The 24323-nt window shown below is 39.7% G+C and overlaps 1 protein-coding gene across 5 annotated transcripts in view; it reads left to right on the top strand.

Moving 5' to 3' along the window:
- SFMBT2 (Scm like with four mbt domains 2) overlaps positions 1–24323 on the top strand; it is a 203091-nt gene that overhangs the window by 35443 nt on the left and 143325 nt on the right. For all 5 annotated transcript variants that reach the window (XM_081161619.1, XM_081161621.1, XM_081161617.1 and 2 more), the window contains exons 3-4: positions 59–153; positions 2609–2849. In XM_081161619.1, coding sequence (XP_081017745.1) covers positions 59–153; positions 2609–2849 — 336 coding nt within the window. The remainder of the gene's footprint in view (positions 1–58; positions 154–2608; positions 2850–24323) is intronic.

Genomic DNA, 24323 nt, shown 5'->3' with positions numbered 1-24323 from the left:
ATTCTTCACTCTAGTATTGATATTCTTTTTTGTTTGGTTGGTTTTGGTCTTTCAACAGAGGAAGGCTCAAGCTTGGAGGAAATTGGCTTTAACTGGGGAGAGTACTTGGAAGAAACTGGTGCCAGTGCGGCTCCTCACACATCATTCAAACATGTACGTAACCTTCCTTCTCTTTCTGGTCTGGAGGGTGGGAGGAGGGGAGCCTGCAGGAAGATGCCAAGCCTATTGGAAGATAGGGAATGAGAAGAGAAGGGAAATTCAGCCACGATTTCTTAGAAATGAAGAAGAGATGGGGAAATTTGTTTTTCACAGATAGCTATAGGTGGGCTCGGCCTGGCTCTTAAGGTTTATCTCATCTAACACAGGGCTGGGCCCAGGGCAGGTGCTCATGAGTGAGGAACAGTATGTAGTTTTAACCTCGTCTGTACCTCAAAATGCCAAATTTGACAGATGTGGCCTTGCACATGGCCTGAGACAGGTAAGATTGTTTAGAATAAATAAAAGCCGGCAAACTAGGTAAGCATAATGTCTTCCTAGGAGGTGTAATGGCTATCTATTTTTATTTTGGATTGATCTTTTAAAATTAAATTAAATTTTTTAAAAAAATATGTTTTTATTGATTTTAGAGAGAGGAAGGGAGAGGGAGAGAGTGAGAAACATCAATTTGCTGCCTCTTGCACACCCCCTACTAGGGACTGAGCCTGCAACCTGGGCATGTGCCTTGATCTGGAATCGAACTGGTGACCTTTTGGTGCACAGGACAACGTCAGCCAACTGAGCCACACTGGCCAGGGCTGGATTGATGTTTTTATTTTGAAAGGACACATAAAAGTTTTATAGTCTTGTGGGCAGGATGAGTCAAATTAGAGGAAATACCACAAATATTCAGAAAACATTTAGATCTAGCCAAAAATAAATCATTCTTAGCAATGATATCTTTGAACAATGCAAATAGCTTTGCCCAGCAGAGTGCAAGTCTTAGGAAATAAAAATCGAGCTTTTATCAGATTTTTGTTTCTATAGGAGATTTTAGCAATATATTGTTAGTAAGAAAAAGACTAAATTTCCAGGACTTAAGTTTTTTGGCATTATTATTGCTTTGCTGGAAAGGGAAATTTAATTCTGAGAAACGTTTTTTTTTTTTCCCTCTCACTGGGTTACCCAGGGCAAAGATTCAGCCTGAGTACCATTAACAAATTGAGGCATTTTCTTCACCTGTTCTTACTTTTGGCTGTCTTGCTGAATTAGGAAGCCAGAACTTTGATCCTTTATTTTAATGCAATATTTAATTCTTTTTGGAGGTGAAGTATTCTTTTGAAAAAGAATTTAAGACCTTATTAAATTTGCATCACCTTATAAAAGTAGATCACATTCTTAATTCTTTTTATACTGACACTCATAATGTTAAAGTTACTAGTTTATTATGAATATACTTGTGGCCATTCAGTGAAACCAAGAGGTAAATATTAAAACACAACGGAACTACAACTCGCCTGGCGTACAGTGTGGATACGATCCTGCCAAGCTTCTTAAGATTCTGGGATGACTTGCTTAGGTTCCTTGAGTCTGTTTACAAAAAAGATATTGACAACTTTTTCCTTTTCTTTTTTACCCATAAGTTATCAATACCTCTCCATGTGGAGTAACTCCTGTTCTCTTTAGTCCAGTCAGTTCTTCCACCTTTTTTTTAATCACAATAGTTTAGGAAGCAGAGTATCCTCAGGCCTGTGTGCCAGGTGTCAAGGAAAAGCATCATTGGCCCATGAACAAGCCATTTGTAATTGCATCATCTCTTAAGCAGCTGCTATTCATAGACATCGTTGCTTTACCATTCGAACACCCGCCAGGCTGGAAAGCTTTTTTTGGGGGAGGAGGGCTGGTAAATATTAATAGACTATAATCCTTCATTAATAAAAAGAAAATCCACCCATGGCTGTCCTGTTCACGAAGTAGCCTCCAACCACCTGGAGCTGTTGAGCACATGGAAAGAGTGTCGTCTAAATTGGAATGCGCTGGAAGTGTAGAATACACTCTGGGTTTTGGAGGCTTCATTGGAAAAGAAGAATGTAAAATATCTCATTAATCTATTTTATATTGATGACATCTTGAAATGATGACATTTGGGATATGCTAGGTTACATAAAATACATTATTAAAATTAATTTCATCTGTTTTATCTTTTTTTTAACGTGGATCCTAGAAAATTCAGTGTCACGTTCGTGGCTTGCATTGTATTTTTGTTAATGCTGTTCTAGGGCAATACAGATACTGTTTTGTTTTGTTTTTTAAAAAAATATCTTTATTGATTTCAGAGAAAGGAAGGGAGGGGGGGAGAGAGAGACAAAAACATCAATGATGAGAGAGTCATTGATCGGCTGCTTCCTGAACATCCCCACCCCCACTGGGGATCATGCCCACAACCTGGGCATGTGCCCTGACCGGGAATCGAACCACCATCTTTTGGATCCTAGGTCGATGCTCAACCGCTGAGCCATGCTGGCTGGGCTAGATACTGTTTTTAAGCACTATGTTTTCAACAGTTCTTGTAATCTTCTCTATGTATGTGTCTAGTGTAATAACCAGTTTCCTGTGCTCCTGGTTCCTTAAGGTTGAAATCAGCATTCAGAGCAACTTCCAGCCAGGGATGAAATTGGAAGTGGCGAATAAGAGCAACCCGGACACGTACTGGGTGGCCACCGTCATCACGACCTGCGGGCAGCTGCTGCTTCTGCGCTACTGTGGGTATGGGGAGGACCGCCGGGCTGACTTCTGGTGTGACGTGGTGATAGCCGATCTGCACCCCGTGGGGTGGTGCACGCAGAACAACAAGGCCCTGATGCCCCCGGATGGTAAGCTCCTGGCTGGCCCATGATTCGGAGCCTTTGGGTTTACAGGTCATCCTCATTCATGCAGCTTGCAGGGAAAACCTTGCAGAGATTCCATAACTGATTCAGCAGGAAGGTCTGGCACTTTAAAGATCGCTTCCCAAGTTCCATTAGTTTGAGGGCACTGGGGTGAGAGGGAACTTGGGTGCATTCTTTGATACCAGAGCTGATCCTGACAGCCAAGCCAGCTGTCACCTTTAGGAGACAAAAGCTCTGGAACCTGATTTTGGAGGTAGGAAGGAGGCTGAAGGGAGGCCGAGATTGAGGTTTTGTTTTCTGTTGGTGATGGATTATGTTGCATTTCTTTTGCTTTAGAGACTCCACATTTTGGATAGTGCTGTAGAGCGTCTGAAACAGGTCTAAGTTTTAATCTCTCTTGTTGTGGGGAGACTCACAGATGTGATGCATATAGAAACCAAACACAAGGAGACATGGCATTACTCTAGAGGGAATTGTCAAAGCTTTTGTAGATAAGATCCATTAGTTGCTAAAAAACAGTGGCAATTTTACTCCCTAGCGGACATGCGGCAATGTCTGGAAGCATTTTTGGTTGTGAGAGGGGGAGGAGGAAGGAGCTCCTGGCATTTGGTGGGAGGAGGCCAGGATGCTGCTAAACATCTTACAATGCAGAGGACAGCCCCCCAACAAAGAATTATTGAGTTCAGACTGCCAGTAGTAGAGAAACATTGCTGTAAAAAATGGGACAGCATATTACAGACACATTAGAGGAACTCATCCTGTCAGTGAGAAAAATGGAGTCACCCAATACTTGAATCTCAACCCCCTCTCCTCTGTGTTTCATTACATGATGATGGCAGCAGTTACACTTGAAGACTTCTGATGCCAATTCTCAGGCATGTGTAATGTCTTCTTAGTACGTGGCTGCCACTTTTAACTTTGAATGGATATATTTATTTTGAAGGGACATGTGAAGTTTTCGAGCTGAATTCCAAGGTTTGTCATGCCCACCATATTCACAATTGCTTTTGCCTTTCAGAGCATTTGTATTTTACGTTCTTTTTAAAGTTCTGATATATTGTTTTTCTGTTTTGATAGGTGGGAATGGTCCATGGTTTTTTGCTTCCCTTTTTTAATGCATAATTGAGAGCTGCTAAATAGTGGGGTCATAATAATTGCATGGAGTGTGAGTTGCATTAATGGGACATATGTGAGGATTGAATTGTGCCTTGGCCTTAGCTAACACCTTGACCCTTTATTGTCTCAGAAGAAAGATGGAGAAGCCCTTCTTTATTTCCTTTTCGCTTTTGCCCTTCGCATCTGTTCTCCTTTATGCCTAGAGCCTCTTCCAAGCCTCTTCCTCCTCCAGCTGGCAGCTTGTCTTATCACTTCCTCAGGCAACTGCCGTTAAACTCTGTGTTTGCTCACAAGGCCTCGTGTGCCCTTGATGTTGATCATGTTTGCAACTGTGCCCGCCATTGAGTTTTTAAAAAATGAGATACAATTCACATACTGTAAAATTCATCCCTATAAAGTTCAGTGATTTTTATTACAGTCACCAGGTTGTGCAACCATTATCACTATCTAATTCCAGAGCATTTCTATCACCCCACAAATAAACCTTGTACCCGTTCACAGTCACTCTCTATTCTCCCCTCCCTCCAGGCCCTGGCAGCAATCACTAATCTGCTTCTTGTTTCTATAGACTTGTTTATTCTGGATATTTCCCATACATGGAATCATACAGTATGTGGCCTTTTGTGTTTGGCTTCTTTTACTCAACATGTTGTATCGAAAGCTCAGCCATGCTATAGCACGTATTGAGACTTCATTCCTTTTTATAGCTCAATCATATTCCCTCATACGGGCAGACCACATTTTGTTTGTCTATTCGTCAATTGGTGTACATCTGGCTGCAGCTGTACTTTGAATTGTGTGGTTCTTTGAGTCGAGGACTTACCCCCTTTTGTATTGGTTGTGTCTTTGTATACAGAAGTGGAGCCTTTATTTTTCACCTCTCTGTTGAGGGGTACTTCTCAGGTGAGTGCTGGAGAATGGTTGTTAATACATGAGGCTTTATTTTTCACTGTTCTAGTTCTGCAAATGGTTGGGCAAATGCTACACTGTAATGCCTTTGGTAATGCTTGCTACTCTTAGTCCCAGGCCCAGCCTAAATTGTGCCATAAGTGGCATTTTAATTTATTTACTTTTACCCTTTTTACAAGATTTTAAGTGTACAGTACATTATTGTTAACTATAAGCACAATGCTGTGAGACAGATCTATAGAACTTTTTCATCCTGCATAACTGAGACTTTATACCCTTTGAACAATAACTCCCATTCCCCTTTCCTGGCCCCTGGTCACCAGCATTCTACTCTCTGTCTGCCTGTGTGAGTTTGATGGCTTTAGATGCCTCAAGTAAGTAGAATCAGGCAGTGTTTGTCCTCTTGTGACTGGTTTATTTCACTTTACTTAATGCCTTCAAAGTTCATCCATGTGGTAGCACATGACAAGATTTCCTTTTTAAAGGCTGAATAATATTCCATCTTGCTTTGAATTAAAATAGCCACCGAGGTGAGAAGATGTAATATGCAGTTATCTAATTTACTTATGAATAGAGAAAACCAGTCTTGATGGATGGAATTGTATTGATGGAATATTATGAAAATAACAATTCTAGTTAGAAAATTAGAGTAATTCTTCTTTGCCCAGCTCTACTCACAAAAGCCACACACATACTCAGGAGGGTACAGACAGACATGCGTTAATTCTGGGGAGCCGATACACACTTGGGGGCACTGTGAGAGGGGGACACAGAAGGGTACTGAGAGGCAGGTTCCACTGCTGGCTGCAGCCTTGCCTTTTCACTGTCCTTGCTTATCTCATTCACGCATGACTCACTCTTAAAGTCTGACGCTGTAGTAGCTAAACGCCCTTGGAAAGGACATAATCTGGTTTTGTGTTATAGATTATTTAGTGATTAGTTTTTGAGAGAAGTTCCAGGGTGCTGAATTTTAACACTCTAAGAGCTAACGGGTTCACTTGGTAAACATCCATGCTGTTGCTTGAGAAAGGCAGCATAGTTTATTAATCGATTCTTCCTCCTCACTTGGATGAAAAATGTGGCAGCAGTCACAGTTTCAGAAACACTGTCAAATTTGTATCCTACTGACTTCCTGCTATTAGGCAAGACACAGACACACTTAAAATGACAAATTCAAAATGAAAAATGGGAAAGCCCTGTGAAGAGGGAAACCACTAATGTGACTGGAAGATTGGAAGGCTCTTCTCATGGTAACAAGTTATGCTAATTTTGAGAATTTCTTTATTGCTCCTTTTAAAAGAACTTTAAAGAAATTTAGTAGGTAATCAATATGGCTTGGAAATCTTTAGTGCAGAGAACAAAGTCAGGAAATAGCAGGTTCATGGGGCAAAAGGTTTTATTGATTCCTGCAGTACAGGATAATTATTGCTTTGTAGCCAGACAGCACTTGCTCCACTGGGAACCGTAGAATTTATTTTTGAACAAGGATTCTTGTTTCTGTGGTTTTCTGTCTTAGAGAGCTAATATCATTGTGAATTCAGAAACTGTACCTGGTTGATCTTTCTGGTGGTTCAACTTGAAAGGCACCACAGAATATTAACACGAGTTCAAATAATCCATGACACATAACATTCTTGTTTGGAATGTTCCATGGTGATAGGTTTCTTACTGATCCCAGGAATCAGGGGTAGGGGCGGGGAGTGGGTTGTGTAGAGGGAGGAGTGTTGCAGTTGGAGCCAGGACGTGAGGTTCTTATCTTGCCTTTGCCATTGACCTAGCTACAGGGTGAGTCCTCTCTCAGTTTTCGCATCTTTGAAATGAGGTTAAGAGTATACTATAATGTCCCAAGAGTTTTCCAGTCTGACACGTCTGGGTTTGTGATCCTTGCCAAGGAAAGGAGGAGGGAGAAGGTGCTCCTTTTCCTATTGTATACATGAGCAGCGGACTTTGCTTTGGAATTAGGGTCTATGGAAATTGAGCCTATGCATCTGTGTGAAGCACAGAAGGAAAGCTCCTAGGTTACTGTTGGGGACGATGAAGTTTCAACCAATTGAGGGACAAACTAGGATGGGAAATTACTGTGAGTGCCTGGGTCCATCCTCGCTGGCATTGGGTAGGATTTCTCTCACTGAGGATTGTAGACTCTGGTTTCCCTATGCAATCCAGAGAACCGGCAGTCATCTTACCTGAGCGAGAAAGATCAGCGCATGTGGAATTGAGTCATTCGGTATGTGGATGACAGCTTTAAAATATGGTTGGACTAAGCAAGATGATGGGAGCTTGGGGTGCTTTGGGGAGGAGAGGATTGCCTTGTGTGATCAGACTAAGTTTGTAGCACTCAAGATCTTTCAGGATGTTTGGGATTGTCCAAAGTTGACTTACATCTTCTGAAATCATCGCATTGAAAGAGACACATTTTATTATTTTCAATGAGATAGTTTTACGAAGCACGTAGCATTCTTTACAGTTCCATATTTTCCTGCCTTGCTCCTTTAAATGAACTTAACCTTTGAATTAATATGAGCCGTCATTATTACTTCAAATGTTACGAGGAAGGAAACAGCATAGCAGCAGACAGAATGCCACTAACAAGGACGTGTTTAGAGGGACCTGGGTTTAGTGGCCAATTGGCCATTCAAAGAGCAGTGTCCCTGCTCCTGAGCTAATTGGTATTAATCTTTCATATTAAAAGTATTAAGAAACACACTACATTAAAGCACCACTCAGTGCAGTGGAGGATTAGCTCTTATTATTAGAGTTGCAAAATGTAAAACATTTTGGCTTAGTAAATCAATAAGGCGTGATTTATTCATAAGCACATGCAAAGCTCGCAAAGGGCAGCTGACAAATAATTATTGTTTATGGTGATAATGTAAGGAAGTAATTTAATCCAGTGATTGTTGCACTATTATTTATTGAGAAGGAACAGCAATACCTCTTGATGTCTGGAGTGGTGGAGCTCTGGGGTTCTGGAGTTCTGGCAGGTAGGTACCTGCTGAGTCCCTGAAAGGAATGCTGTCAGACTGCAGGTAAATGTGTGTGATGATGCCAGTCCACAGTAACCCTCGGCTTGTACACTGAAGAGTATTTATGTGTGCTTTCTACTGTTGCAGGAAAGTACTGGGATTAGGTGCCTTAGGAATCATGTTACTAATTTTTATTTTCCCCATTATGAAAATTCCTGTAATTTGAATTGCAAACTCTGCAGTCTTGCCAGAATGACTCTATTTACCATTCAAAGTTGAATCAAAATTACTGGAGTTAGTTATTATATCACTTATTTGAATAAAGGGATGTTTATTCATGAAGTGTTAGGAAAAGGTGTGAATATGGCCTTATGTTATGAGGGTAGATCCTGCCAGGTTCTGAAGCTTGGTCCTAGGGCTGTTTTGGGGATTGCTGTTTTTACTGTAGTTGATTGTAAAGTAAGAGATGCTGGCAGGGGGTGCACAGAACTGTGAAGTGATCAGATGACAGGACTTAGCACTCTGTAACCATTGCCTAACTGCAGACTCTGAGAAGTAGAATTTGTGTTATATGAGACTGTCAGTGTTTACAATTCATATTTTATTACTTAAGTTACATTTTAGTAACACTAATGAAACCTACACAATCACATTGTTTTCATTTGTGTATTAATAAGAAAAGTATATATGCTAAAAACTCAAAGAGCAAAATTAATCCTAAGTGGAGTCGAGGGAAGCACAGAGATAAACTCACTAATCATTAGAAATTTAATGTAAAGAGAAAAAACACATAAGAAAAGGTAGGATGTATTTGATAAATATGACAGTAAATAAACTAAAAGTCATAGATACATACTTTAAAAAGTGCGTTAGTATCCTATTGTGAAAAAGCCATTTTTGACAGTGGTGTGTGAAAGAAGGAATATTCAGGTAGAAAAGAGTAATTCTTTCCCTCTAGATACTTAATGGCCCTTTTAAAACAATGTCCATGGTTTTGAGTCCGATCTGATCAGAGGAGGAGAGCCTGTGTACAGGCTCATCATGGTGTAGACCAAAGTGGACTTGGTTTGCAGATGTGTGGTTGTGTTTGTATGTGTGATGACCATGTGTGTATGTGCGTGAGCATGTGTGTTTATATACACGTGTGAGCATGCATGTGTTTGCATGCATGAATGTGTGTATGCATGTGTGAGCATGTGTATGTGCATTTGTATCTGTGAACATGTTTGTGCATTTGTATACATGAATGAGGATGTGTGTGTGTGTTTTGACTAACCAGTATTTTGAAATAATTGTGGTATTGACCATTTACAAATCACTTCATTTAAAAGTTTGGGTTATCATCACCTCTTGAAAACTTAGATGACACAGGCGCATTGGACCTGCATTTCACAGGGCAGCCCTTAACGCAGCGCCAGCCTCTTCAGGTGGCCATTTGTTCTCTAGACCTTCTGTTCCCTGCTTGGGTTTTCTTATCTGCTCAGGCCGTGTGGGCATGTGGGCTAATACCTCCAGTGTCAGGCATGGAACAGGAGAGCCACACATGTCCTTGTGCAGCCTCTGAACGTGTGACCCCAAGTTTCCAAGGCTCCATCTTAAAACACCAGGTAGATCAGATATTGTTAAGGTTTCCTTCAGCTCAAAAATGTTCTGAATGTAAGAATTCAAAGAGCACACCCTGTCTGCTGTGACCCAGTGGTAAGAGCGCCGGCCCACGGTTGCAGGTTCAATTCCTGGTCAAGGGCACATGCCTGGGTTGCAGGTTCGATCCCCCGCCCCAGTCAGGTGCATGTGGGAGGCAACCAATTGATATGTCCCTTTCACATTGGTGTTTCTCTCTCTTTTCCTTCCTTCTACTCTCTCTAAAAATCAATGGAAAAAATATCCTCAAGTAAGGATTAACAACAAAAAAAGAATTCAAAGAGCAATGAATGAGACTTATGAAAAGGCTCTGAATAAAGACACTAATGAACAGAACCCTAAGAAAATATGTGGAAGGAAAGTTTGTGGAAGGAAAGAAAACAAAGACCAAAAAAAAAATGAAGGCAAACTAAAGGGTCCTCGTATAAATAAAAAACCTTTATGCAGGTGGTGATGTATAACTACTTGTTTATGAGTAAAAAATCACATTTTCTCTTATTAATCCCTGTTTAATATTTGTTGTCTTTTGAAACTCATTATATACCACATATCCTTTTATCATTTTCTTGCCTCGTGTATAAATGAATCATGAATTTCAGCATGTTTGTATCATGCTGAACAATTAAAAACAGTTTCTCTCCCCCACCAAACGGTTTTACTGTGTGCCTACTATGTGCCAAGTAACTAAATTTAACCCTAGATCATCTATATAAACTGGATTGTATAACTCTTGTTTTACACTTGAGGAAATGTGGCTTGAAAAGGGTAAAAAGCTTGTCTCCAGGCCAGACAGCTTGAAGTAGATTTTAAGCTAAGGGCAAAATTTTCCTCCCAGTTTTGAAATCAATGCTTTGAAAATAGCAAAGGTCAGTAAATATTTGTTTATTGATTTTACGTGTCAATAAGACTTTAGAATGTTCAGACTTGAAATATTGGAAACATATTACTAAGAAACACTGTAGAATTGGCTCCCTGTGATTTTTTTTACGAAGAGGGTGGAAAGCTACTTGTCCAGGATGTTTTTAATTTTGTCTGTTTTGGAGGCAAATAAGTGGAAGAGATTCGGCCTACAACTTTCTTGACAAGTGATAATCATGAGATGATGTAAAGTTATGTAAATTGTATCAGATGCTGTTTGGGCTTTTTTGCACTACATGAAAACTGTGAGCACAACGCGGCACTATAAGATTTTCCTTTTTGGTGTCATTCACAAATGAATTTATTTTCTCTTGCTTCTTGATCCAGCAGCATGTGTACTTTAAAATCAGGCCTGTGTTTAATTCTGTGTGAAATGTGGGGTGAATTAGTTCTGTGGGCTCTTGGCCTCTTCTCTGACTCTTTTCCTCATTCTTAATCCTTCATCTCCTTAACTGTCAGAGCCCCAGTCTCACCTGTCTGCTCTTCTCCCTTCGCTCCCCACTTCCATCCAGACAGAGATCCTTGTCCGGGCCTCCTGTACATGGGGGCTCAGCTCCCATTCAGCCCCAGTTCCTGCTCTGGGTAGACCCTTTACTGCCCTGAATGGATGACTAGTGCAGAGCCTGCGAGACAAGCCTGGACTCACCTTTGCACAGACATGCCTTCCTTAGCACAGCTGCCCTCTTGGACCTCTGCTGTTTCCAGCCCTGACCCTGCCTCATGACTTCCCTTGTGTTCCCACCCTGAGTCCGGAGCCCTCAGTGCGGTCTATCCACCCTCCTTCATGCCTCTGACTGCCCCCTAGCCTGTTGGACTGGTGGGCTTCTCCCACGTCTCTTCTTGCTCTGGGCTCTTGAACAAGCCTCGAGGTTTCAGGGCCATGCCTTCACTCAGAGCCATGCTGACCTTCCAGGGCCGTGCCTTCTTTTCAAGGCCATGCTGATTGTACAGAGCCATGCTGACCTTCCAGGGCCATGCCTTCTTTTCAAGGCCATGATGATTGTACAGAGCCATGCTGACCTTCCAGGGCCATGCCTTCACTCAGGGCCATGCTGATCTTCCAGGGCCATGCCTCTATACCAGGGCTATGCCTTCTTTTCAAGGCCATGCTGACTGTCCAGGGCATGCCTTCTTTCTAAAGCCATACTGACCTTCTAGGGCCATGCTTCTGTTCTATGCAGAATTTTCAACAGTTATGTACAGTGGCTGAAGAATATTTAACGACATTAAACAAAGTTTATTTTTGTTTTGCACAATTAAACAATGTATTTTATAATATAAATTTATACTTTCACACATAATACATAGCTCAGACATGGCATCACACAGGAAGTGTGACACTGACTTTTCACATTGGCAGCTGGATAGATATTGAGTGCTAGAACTGGATAGTTTATTATTATAATCACATTTAATAAGATTAAAATGTCAGAACACTAAATAAAATATTTAACTCTATTTAAATATTTTAGATCAAAATTTGATATTTACTAGTTATAATTTGTAATTTTATTAATTTTAGTAGATAATATAGAATATTTAAAGGGAAAGTAACTTTTTTGAAGATAAAAAATTAAAAATTTTGATTTTTGCACTTTACACTTTTTGATTAAAAATATTAAAATTATATAGACTGGCTGCAATTATGTTTTAGTCTCTTAGATGATTTCTTTGAATAGAATACAAATTATGCAAAATTTTGAATTTCTTAAAACTAGATAGTTAATGATTTCTCTGAAATGGAAGTAAAGAAAAGAATTTTTATGGACTAAATGTATAAAAATTTATGAATTATGTAAATTTTTATTACTCATCCAAACATTGCTAGCCATCAACAGAACACCCAGACATATGTCATCATAATTAAATTTAGTAATCTTTGGCATTTTACCAATTTGCAGTCATATATAAACTATAGCTTTTTACATATTTTTTTTTTACTCTGTCATTATGAAGCTCCATTTATCAGTGTAGGAGGATAGGACATACTTTACACCACAACTTGTTCGCTTGATAAATAACATTAAAATATTTCCACATGTGATATATGAACCTACATTTGTATTCTCGCTGGGTCCTGTACATGTTACAGGTGGGCGTGTTCAAGGTTTTCACAGTGGGTTCCTCATGTCCCCTGTGAACTGGATGTCTTTCCAAGGGTCAGTGGCCTGCGTCTATTTAGGGAGTTAGTTTCCACATCCTCCAGTTCTGTCCCTGAAATCGACCATTGGTGTCCTTTCCTGCCTCACCCTCCCCAGTCACTGTGGTGCATTCATTGCCTTTGTGACACTGAACACGAAACATCAGTGTTCTAAGGGAAGCCTCGTTTACTCAAGGCAGCATACCACCCTTCCAACCGTAACATTGCGAAACATTTTACAGTAGTCCTCCCTTATCCACAGTTTCACTTTCCATGGTTTCAGTTATCCACAGTCTACCATGGTCCAACAATATTAAATGGAAAATTCCAGAAATAAACAGTGTATACGTTTTAAATCATGCGCCACTCTGAGTATTGAGATGAAATCTCGCCCCTTCCAGCTCTGTCTTGCCTAGGATGTGAATCCCCCCTTTGTCCAGCATCTCCATGCTGTATACACTCCCTACCTGTTAGTCACTCGGTAGGAGTCTCAAATCAATCATCAGGGAGAGTGAGAGACAGAGAGAGAGAGAGAGAGAGAGAGAGAGAGAGAGGGAGACAACATTTCACATGACTTTTATGTGTAGCGTGATAGCTGTTCTGTTTTATTATTAGCTATTGTTAATCTCTTACTATGCTTAATTTATAAATTAAAATTTATCACAGGACTGTATGTACAGCAAAAAACACAGTATATATAGGGTATTACCTGTTGTTTCAGGCATCCACTGGGGGCCTTGGGACATCTCCCTCAGATAGGGAGAGTACTGTACCTTTTATGTTTAATCATCAAAATTTGTATTGTTATTTTAGTTGCTTTGATCAGGACTAAAAATAATTTTGATAATCTAAGCCAAAGAACATTTTTATTTAATAGTCAGAGACATTTAAAAAAGTTTAACTATATGCAGTATTACATTTTTTTATTTACATGTAGTTGAGATACAATATTATATTAGTTTCAGGTGTACAACACAGTGATTTGACATTTATATACCTTAGAGTGTGCTCACCACACTCTGCTTAGTGATCATCGGTCATCGTGCAGACCTGTTGCTAGAGAAGTAGTATGGGCTGAGCAATAACAGAATGTTGGAAATAGAAAGGTATAACCTTAGGGTACGAGTCTGAGGGGTGTGGAATGGATCTGATTCCAAGGAGAAAAAGGAAAGCTGCACCAACTGACTGTAAAGTAGTGCTTATTCATGTCTATTTAAAAAGCATGGTGGAAAGGATCAGATCATTCCATTGAATATATTTATGGGAGTGATACAGCAGTTTCATTCAAAATGTCATATGTACAGTACATAGGAATTGACATCCTTTGCAGCTATTTAAACAAATGAAAACTTTTAGAATGCCAAATTGAAAACACATAAGGAGGGTACATTAGTTTTTCAAAATTATTTGAAAGGGGAATGTGAGCAAGAAAATTTAAAGAATGGTGATGTAGACAGCTATGTTAGATGAAAGGCCATTCTGTAAAGCTGATTAGTCCCTCCTTTCTTGTGCATATATTTGGCTGTGACAATCTGGAAGGTGCACATTTGTGCAGAGCAGTCTTACCTGAGCCTTGTGAGTCTGTAAATCTTTTGAATATGCCCCCGTGTCCAACCTGGAGACAAGATGGGATGAGCTGGTGACTCACCTTAAACCCATCTCTGGTCCCTTGCTCTCCCTGACTGCATTTTTAAAGATGGTGCTTCCCCACAGCCCTTCTTGCTCACTCATTAAGACAGTGTTTCTTAAAATTTAGGTGTTTAGAAGTTCTCAGGGCTTTGAAAGGATTTATCATGATTGGGTTTTTACAGAGTTTATATTTAAGTTGTTGGATTCCCTTGGTGTAATATATGTTTGAGTCTTGCTGATGGGAAACCTAGAACCGGCAGAAGGGAGATTTTGGGATGATGGAGAAGAATCCACTCATGGACACCAGCAGCTGGTTTGGTCCATAAAGGATACTACTGTATCACAGAGTATGGAAAAAGTTTTATGTCAGTCTAAAAAATTTTATGTTGATAACTGAAGTGTTAGTTATTGAGGTTTTACTATGTGCCCAATGTTTTTTGGTGGTATTATACAAGATGGTTATTACCAAGTATTTATATGAAGCACATTTGTAATGCAATCAGCTTTTGGCCCATGGCATGCACTCAGATGAAGAACTTATTTTTGGAAATGGATGTTTTGTGTGGCTGTTGCCAGTGTACGTTTTTATTTGTTGGTCATTTCTGCTTTGTCTGTTCACTCTTGAAGATCTCACTCTTGTCTTGCTAAGCAGTATCAGGAGTTAATGTGAAATACTAATCTCTGGAAACTTGGGTGATGTCTTCTCTTCTTGTCCAGGTGGGAACTTCTCAGAGACAGCACTTCTTTTGCGTTTCTTGAACTTTGTCTTCTTTTATGCTAAGCATTTTTCAAGGGTGGTTAGCCGGTAGTGGAAATTTACAAGAGCTGGAGGCTGACCTGATTGGTAATGGAATTCTGACCCTTAACTTCTGTGGGGATCTGTTGGCAGCTAAATGGAAAGGTTCCTCTGGTCTATATTCTGCTGGTATTTAAATAAAATAAATTGGAGTGTCTGGAGCTGACTGTGCAGTAAGAGTGCTCTTCAGGCCCTAACAAAGGAGTGGAGGGCATTGGCCTGAGTCAGGTGGCCTGGCTAGTGGCTCATCTGTGCCTCTCGTTTAACGTAACCTTGGAAAAAAGTCACTTAACCTCTTTGCATTTCACACTCTCCGCATCTTTAAAATGGCTAATTAATACCTGACCTTGCTCTCTCTTGGCCCTATTGTCAGCACCAGCTTTGATGGCAGATGCAAAAGCTCTCTGTAACCTGTAGAGCACTGGAAAGTGGGAAGAATGCTCAGCATCCCATTTTCCCTCCTCTTTTTTTTTGCTGTAGGAGACCCTACTAGTCCTAGCTCCACAGACAGTGACAAGGGAGATGTGAGTGAGGAAGTGCCTGCATCTAGGACGGATGGCTTAGAATGCAGCCTCGATAGAGGGCCCTCACCCAGCTGTGTTCAGTGCCTAGGCACTTCCAATGTTTTTTCCTCTCTGTGATCTCAAAGAATTTTGGTTATATCTTTTTGTGGTTATTTTTGCCTTGTGTTACAATTGTTTATGGAAAAATAATCGCACCCATTTGATTAAAAACGTAAAGATAATGACAGCTGCCTTGTAGAGCTGTTTTGTGTATTAAACGTGATTTGTATTAACTCCTCAGAGCAATGCTTAAAATGTAGAAAGAAGGAAATGGAGAAATGCTTATTTTCCTCCATTCTTCTGGCTAAGAATAGTTTTTACTCACTTTTGAATCCTACCTATTTATTTATTAGTTATTTTAAAAACTTTATTTTTATAATCCTCACCTGAGGATATGATTTTATTGATTTTAGAGAGAAGAAGGGGATCGGGGGGGTGGGGTGGGGAAGAAACATCAATCGGTTACCTCTGGTACTCACCCTGACTAGGGATGAACCTGCAACCTAGGTATGTGCCCTGACTGATAATCGAACCTTGGATCCTTCAATACACTTGATGCACACAACATTCCAACCAACTGAGCTACACTGGCCAGGGCAAAAACTGTATTTTTTTAAGAGCAGTTTTAGGCTCACAGCAAATTTGAGGGGAAGGTGCAAAAATTTCCCATATATCCACTGCCCCTATACATGCACAGCCTCCCCCACTATCAACATCTCTCATAGACAGTACATTTGTTACAACTGATGAACCTACATTGACAGGTCATCATCACCCAGAGCCCACAGTTTACATTAGGGCTCACTCATGGTGTTATACATCCTGTGGGTTTGGACAAATATAAACCCAGTCCTATGGGTTTGAACATGTACCCACCATTATAGTGTCATACAGTATAGTTTCCTTGCCATAAATATTCTCTACTCCACCTTTCACACCTCCCTCTTCCTCACCCCCTGGCAACCACTGATGTGTTTACTGTCTCTGCAGTTTTGCCTTTTTTGCAGGAATCACAACACCCTTTTACTTTTTTATACCTTACATTTAGTTAAAGCTCAGTGGTTGTTAAATGGTTAAGAACAAAGCCTCTGAGCTAATTAAAAAATAACACCAGCAAAGACTAATTGGTAGTAGTGCATGTATATTATTTACTCAAGAGCCTTTTAAATCTGACCGCACTCATACACACCAGCCACACTCGGATTTTGAGGCCTGCTGCTTATTGCGTGCAGTGGTTAGGAGCAGGGAAGAGGGTTGTTAGTCATACATACTTGTTTCACTGATAAATCATGACCGACAGCCCAACTGCCAGGGAGGAGGTGGAAAAACTGGGAAAAGTTGATAGCAATGCAAGAGCAATCTAATGCCATTTACTGTAGGAGCAAATAATCCTGTCAATAGGTCTGGAGGGCTTGGGGTTATTACACAGTGAGGTGTTGGCTATTATGTTACAAAGCCAGATAATTGATTTATACCATTCTCAATCCTCAAAGAGGTTTTACATTTATTTTTTATCTACTAAGTAGGTGGCAACAGAAAAGGTTAAGCTCAGAGGGATGTGGTGGGAGAAACAAAATGTAAAGAGCTGGGACTCTGACAGGTGCTCTGTGAGTGGAATGTATTAATGAGCTATTATTATTATTTTTAAAGTTTCTTTATCTTTATTGTTGAAAATATTACAGATGTCCCCTTTTTACCCTCATTGATCCCCTCTACCCTGCATCTGCTCTACCCCCAGGCATTCCCCAAACCAAAGTCTGTGTCCATGGGTTATGTTTATAAACATATAAGTTCTTTGATTAATCAATGAGCTATTATTATAACCATGGTAAAACTCTTTTCTATGCAGACTTCTAGTAATCAAACTGTTCTTATTTTGGCTCTTTAAACATGGTAAAACCCTAATCCAACACAGCCTCGAGCCACTGACCTAGTACACAAATAATAGATTTTAATGATTTTTGTATTCTGAGATATACTATGCTGTGTTGTTCAGCTGACAGACACTTGGGGTGGGCATGTAGTCAGAGAGGAACCAGGACAGTGCTGAGATGGAACCTGTGGTAGGCATCCATGGCTGAGAATTGGGCTGACCTGGAGTGTAGCTGGGTGGGTCCAGAGTTGAGGAAATCTCTGTGATAGTTTAGCTGTCAGTTAAGATCGATTTTCTAAGATGATGCATTGAGGTTCTATCAGATGGAAGATGTATCCAGATGGGAAGTCCAGGTCCCATGTTCCAGGCCTGGGGATTCTATAGGCCTGGCCAGAACAAAGCAAGACCCCATAAGTGGGATGGGCCCTATAGCAGGATTGGGCACTGGGCTGGGAAACTTAGTAGTACAGATCAGGGTATGACCTGACCTCCCCAAAAGGCTAGACTGAGGCAGGAAGAGGAAGCTGTGAAATGGGGCCATGGTGATGCCTCTTGGGCCTTGAACAGATGACCTGAATGAGACAAGTTTGGACAGGGGCGGGTGCATGGATCCCAGGGCTGGGTGACTTCTGAGCTGGTGGTACAGTCTTCTTACCTCTTTGAGAAGTTACAGGGGGTCGTAGAAACTGGGCGATTTCTGCTTTGGTGGCAGCAGTCCTTGAAATACAGCTGTCCCAGATTGACACCTGTTGGGGCTGGAAATCAGGGGACTCAGCTTGAGGGCCTGGGGAAAGCAGAAGGTGAGCAAAAGAGGCAGAGACTGAAAGGAATGAGATTCTGAGCAGCCCAGTGAGTTGTTCTATCTACTTTGGACCCTGGGCAATGGTCCTGGAACCAAACCTGGGACTGGTTTCTGGGATTTAACTCTGGGGGTCATAGGGTTATATGATCAGGTTAGGGGATGGTGCTGAGGTCTCCATCACACCTGCTATCCCATAACATTTGGAAATTGAGCAGCAACAGCGTTTATTGACTCAGTGTCACCTGTTTTAGATGGTTTTCACGTTGTTCTATTAGGGAACAGAACTTTGATTCTGTTGGTTACTGTGATTTCATGCAGGGGTTTTAGAGATGGATAGGGAGGTCATACATATAAATTCTTGAGACTTCAGAGTTAGAGGCAAAGCTGGGGATCAGAAAGGTGAGGAATGGGCTAAAGTGAGCACCTTGGACCAGTGCTTTTTTTTTTTAATAAACTGTTTTTAGAGTAGTTTTAGTTCAAAGCAAAAGTGAGAGGGAAGTACAGAGAGTTTCCATGTACTCCCTGACCCCACATATGTACGGCTTCCCCCCACTATCAACATTCCTCCCCAGAGTGGTATGTATGTTACAGCTGATGAACCTGCATTGACACATCATAATTACCTAAAGTCCACGGTTTACATTAGGTTCACTCTTGGTGGTGTACATTCTGTGGTTTGAACAAGTGTATAATAACATGTGTCCTTCATTATAGCATCATACACAGTCATTTCACAGCTTCCCAAATCCCCTTTGCTCCTATTCATCCCTCCCTACCACCTAACTCCTGGTAACTACTGATCTTGTCTCCATAGTTTTGCCTTTTCCAGAGTGTCACGTAGTTTGAACCATACAGTATGCCGCCTTTTTAGACTAGCTTCCTTCACTTAGTAATACACACTTAAGTTTCCTCCATGTCTTTTCATAGTCATTGGGTGCTTTTTTCACTTTTCACTTCACTTCACTTCACTTCACCTCACTTCACTTCACTTCACTTCACTTCACTTCACTTCCGTGATCATCTTGGGTATCTCATCTTTATCATGGTGATTATCACTTCACACATTTAAAGGCCCTGTGGTCCAGATGCTGGAGAAGTAACCAGCTCTACTGTGCTGCCATGTATGAGAACTTCAATGTACCAAGGAACTCACATGCAGAACAGGCCAAAACAGCCTGTGGATTGTACAAATTGCCTTTCCTTTGAAAAAAATTTATGTTAAGCATTTAAAAAAACAAATCTAGTTACAAAAGCTTTGAGGATAGAATGATTACACAAAATGAGGCCCAACTGTTTTTATTTTTAAATGTTCTTAGGCCATGCTGTGAGAATTTACAGTAACCAACTACTAAAAATTTTGTATTTCTAAAGAGGCTTAATCAGAGAGAATTGCTTTAGAAATACGGTTTTAAGGGTTTTCATAATTATTTTTCTGATTATATTACCAATTGACAGAGATGTTAAGTATAGTTGATTCAACAATACAAAAAATTTTAAAAGCCCATAATGACATATTTATATAATGGTCACTAATAGTTTCCAAAAGCCTGTCTCAGATTATGGAAACAAGTTATAGCCATTGAAATAATCTGTAATTATTTTTTTTCACACTAGGCAATTATATTAAGACATTAGCATCTGTTCAGCTTATTTCTTAGAAAATTCTCTGATGAATATCTTTCGAGATCATCATAAAACAAAACAACTTCCAACCCCATCAGCTCCCACCCTACACCTTTAAACATAAACACAACAAATTCTTCTATAATCACCAAAGAAAATAAAATTTATTTAAGACTTACTTTCTGGTTTAAATGTTTTATTGTCCTATAGCGATCAAAGGATGAGTTGTAGGCCTTATTTAGTGTTATTTGGAGTAATATTTAATCACAGATTTGTTTTGTGAAATGAAGAAAGCAACACTCTTTTTACATTCTTCATCTGTACATCTAATGGGTAATTTGTTAGCCCATCATAATTAATATTTAGATCCCTAATGTACACAGAGCTTTAGATTTATATGTCTGATTATGGTTCTTTCAGTTAAGTGTTATGTATTTATGTATCTGCCCTTCTGGGCTGGATTTCTGTGAAGTGTTTCTGCAGGAGTATGTTCACATAAATAATCAATCAGCAAATAAACATCAATTACAAATTCTATTAACATAGCTGTCAGCAGTCCTTTAACAAATATTTAAGTACAGTATGTTTAGATTAAATTAAAAATTTTTGAAATCCTTGTTTGCTTAGTTTCCCAATTTAACTCATCTTTCTCCTATCAAAAGAAATCTTTTTACATTTCCAAGAGTATAGGTCTACTCTGACTACCTAGAAACATTGTGTGTTAAAGTATTATAAAGATTTTTAAGTGGTTTTTAGAAACAAAGCTATTTGTTCGTTTTTGAATTTTTTCCTAAACTTCCTGGTACCCTTTCTTCTTTCTTCCCAGGCCCTCTTTCTCTTTTTCTTTTTCAACATTCCCTTTCCTGAGGATTTATCCTAGAGCTCATCTGAGGGCCTTGATTGTGTGGTTTATGTATTAGGATCCAACATAAGCTGCTATTACAGAAGGACCCCAAGAGACTGTGGCTGACATTAAATTAGAAGTTTATTGCTCATCCTGCAGCAGGCCAGAGATTTTGCAGTTCAGGGATGGTGATACCTCTATTCCGTTAGGTTTTTTAGGCGCACTGGGTTCTCTCCATTTTGCTCTGCACCATTGGGAGTTTTCCACCTCTCCATGGTAGAACCTTGATTTTCCTTTTCATCCCCAGCAAGAAAGGGAAAGAGAGAGTCCAGGGCCAGCTGCTCACCTTCCCTCTGTCGTGGCCATACCTTGCTGCAAGGGGGAGTGGGAAATGCACGTTGTAACAACAGGTCTCACCTTCACCCAAACCTCCCAGGGTGAAGAGGCTTCTTTTACTAAAAGAAAAGAGAAAAAAGGTCCTTGGGAACACTTAGCAGTATCTACTGCACTTATTTAGCTAAGAAAATTTTTTTTAGGGTAACTGTTTCATTTTGGGAAGCATACCAAGGAAAATGCTTGAAATATAAAACCAAGCAAATGACTTTTCCCCCGCATTTTCTATAGTAGAGTACCTTAGATTTCGAATTTGTAGTATTTGCTATTGATTTGATAGGATATATACTTACCTCTGTATTGACTTTAAAGAGATTAACGGCCCCAATATGATTGCCTTTCTAATAGTTGGGATTCACCATTCACCCTTGTTACTGTGCTTTTGAGTTGCTGCACATCTGGAACAGTAAAGTCATTTATTATTTCTGAATTTCTGTATTCATAAATATATCATATTGGCCTATGTTAATTTTTTTATTTAAAATTTTTTTTTTTAAAACAAGAGTTTATAAGTTAATATGTATACAGTATTTTCAAGAGACAATAGTTCTAAAAGGCTTATTTTAAAAATAAGCAGTTATTTCCTCACATTCTGCAAAATATCCTCTCTCTGAAGGTAAGTATTTTCAACTGTTTAAGAAGAGTATATGGGACTTAAAAAGCCCCTCACCAAGGCACATCATTATGCAATTTTGGGACAGAAAAGTCCCACAGGTGTCCAGAAAGAAAATAAAACAGACTACATCCAAGGCCGTTGATTAAAATATTTTGATTCAATTACTTTGCACAAAGGGATAAAAGAGAAAGTTTTAGGATATGTTTTCTATGCATGTAGTCAAACGTTAGGTTCAAAATTAGGCCAGCAGCTCCTGCCACTTTTGGACTTTAGTCTTGAAGTTGGTCAGAATAAGGGAAGTTAGGGCTGTGAAGACAACAGAGGTCAGGTATTCAGTGCCTTCATTTTTGCCTTGAACATGGCAGGAGTTTTGTGCTCAGTTGGGCAGTGGAGATTCATTCGGTATTTAACAGGTCAGGGCCATTTCTAGGCACTAGACATAGAATGGTGAACTACATAGATGAAGTCTCCACTCCCATAAGATTTATGTTCTAGTTATTGGTGTCTTTGTGAGACACTGATAAAGGATGTGTGCCACTTATGCAAACGGTTGAACCCCACTTTCAGATGATAAATCTGATGCTCAAGGGGAGAGGGGGAAGCCCAGACACTCCTGTGCCTCTGGTTCCTTGTTTATACTCAGACTGCTTTGGAGCTGTCGGCTTGGCCATGGAATGAAGGCTGTCAAAAAGAATTTTGGAATTACTAGTTTATGTTAAACTTTTCTTATTTTTGTAGGAGATAATTATCTATTTAGAGTGGCCTTGAAGGGGCTGGATGACTTTTAGAAAGGACTTTGGAACCTACAAGCTCTGGAATCTGGAAGTTGTCTTTTGTAAGCTCACCCAGTCTTCATGGGCGGGCAGTGGGAGTCTCAGCTTTGAGTTCTCACCTTGGCAGTTTTTGTCTTCTCTCAGTCTCCTGGCTCCACCTCTCTGTCCAGCCCTTTCCTGTGTTCTTTCACTTTCTCTGTTGATCCCCTTTTTCTACTCCTTATCTGGCATCACTTCATAACTTTTAAAAATAGTCCTTATGTGCCATATCTCCTCAAAATTAATTATGCATTACAGATAAACCACCGTAATGACAACTTTCTTTGTTCTCTCCTTTCTTTTCATAATGGCACACTCACATATTCAACCTATGTTCTTGACCCATGAAATGCAAAACTTCTTAAGACTTGAATATTAGGAAGGTAAGAATATAAACAAAATATGTTCCTTCCTCTAGTATGAGGCAGGCAGATCAGTACATGAACAAAAACTACCAGGGGTTACACCAACAAGGTATGAGGAGCTCTTGACTAATTTAGACAAATTGAAACACACCATGCTGCTCATCAGAAGCATATGAATAATTGTGAATTGGTGGATGTCTGGGTCACTGAATGAGAATAATACAAAGGATGCATGTTTTCTCCTCCTACCATACTTATGTCTCAGGACATATCACCCAACAAATCTGCCAAGAACTTGTAGAAGTTGTGGTGATAGAGTCATATTTTCTGCCCCCTTTACCTGAAAGTTTTGTGGCCTAAAACAAAAAAGTGGTATGTTTTTTGAGTTGGATTTATGAGCTCATTCCACCTAGTAGTTTTCCAGTAGACAGAGGCTCCTGGCACAATGTTTTTTTACCCCTCTGACTCATGACACATATGTCCCTCTTTTTCCCCCCAAAAGGCTAATACAATTCTTCAGAAGACATATTATTGTTAGTAATATTGCTTTTGTTTTTTAATTTGTGTCAAAGTAACTTACATTTTGGGTCTTTTAAGAAATTGTTTCATGATAGTTTTGGATAAAACAAAGGAAATCGGGACATTAGTGATTATTTTTTAAAAACTGGAGTTATGTAATTCAACTTTTATTTTTTTAATTGACTCATTCCTATATAAGTTAATCTTGTAGTCTCCTATTCCCATTCAGAATATTCTAGAAGGATATTCTGGTTTCCTCATTCCATTCAACGCACAAGTGAAATTTGTTTAGGCTCACACGTTTATGTGTGTGCCCACCATGTTGGTAGTAGGTTAATAAATGTGGTCTAAACACCGGATATCACAGTGGCCTTGTCATAAACTGATCTATATGGGAGTTCCCTTTAGGTTAGTACCAGTTTGTCATGGTTGAAGTTCTTATACTTGGAGACCTTGGTGCCTCCACAATGAACACATGGTGAATCCATTTTAATGAAGCAGTGAGCTGTTTAAGAACAAAAAAAGAATTAATGCCCAAACTCTTGAATTTCTCAACTCTACATTAGCATGTTCAACTAAACCCTGGAGCTCTAGTAATTTGCTGTAGTTTGCAGCTTTCCTTTTTAAAATGCACTCCCATTCTGCTTTTAAAATTCTTTTGTTGTGGGAAATTCAATCATATCCAAAAGTAGATAGGATATATAGAGAACCCTCACATGCTCATTACCCAACTTCAATCGTGATCAATTCAAGGGCAACATTATTTAACCAATACTTTCACTCATTTCTTCAGTCTGTATTGTTTTGAAGCAAATCCTAGACATCATATAATTTCATCTGTAAATATTGTAATACGTGTCTCTAAAGGATAATTCTGCTCATGCTTATATAGAATAATTGAGAAGCTGTGGTATTTAAAGGGAAGACTGTTGGT

This window comes from Miniopterus schreibersii (assembly GCF_964146895.1).
Source record: "Miniopterus schreibersii genome assembly, chromosome: 1".
In the NCBI taxonomy this organism is placed as follows: Eukaryota; Metazoa; Chordata; class Mammalia; order Chiroptera; family Miniopteridae; genus Miniopterus; species Miniopterus schreibersii.
This window is presented reverse-complemented; position numbering and strand designations above follow the sequence as displayed.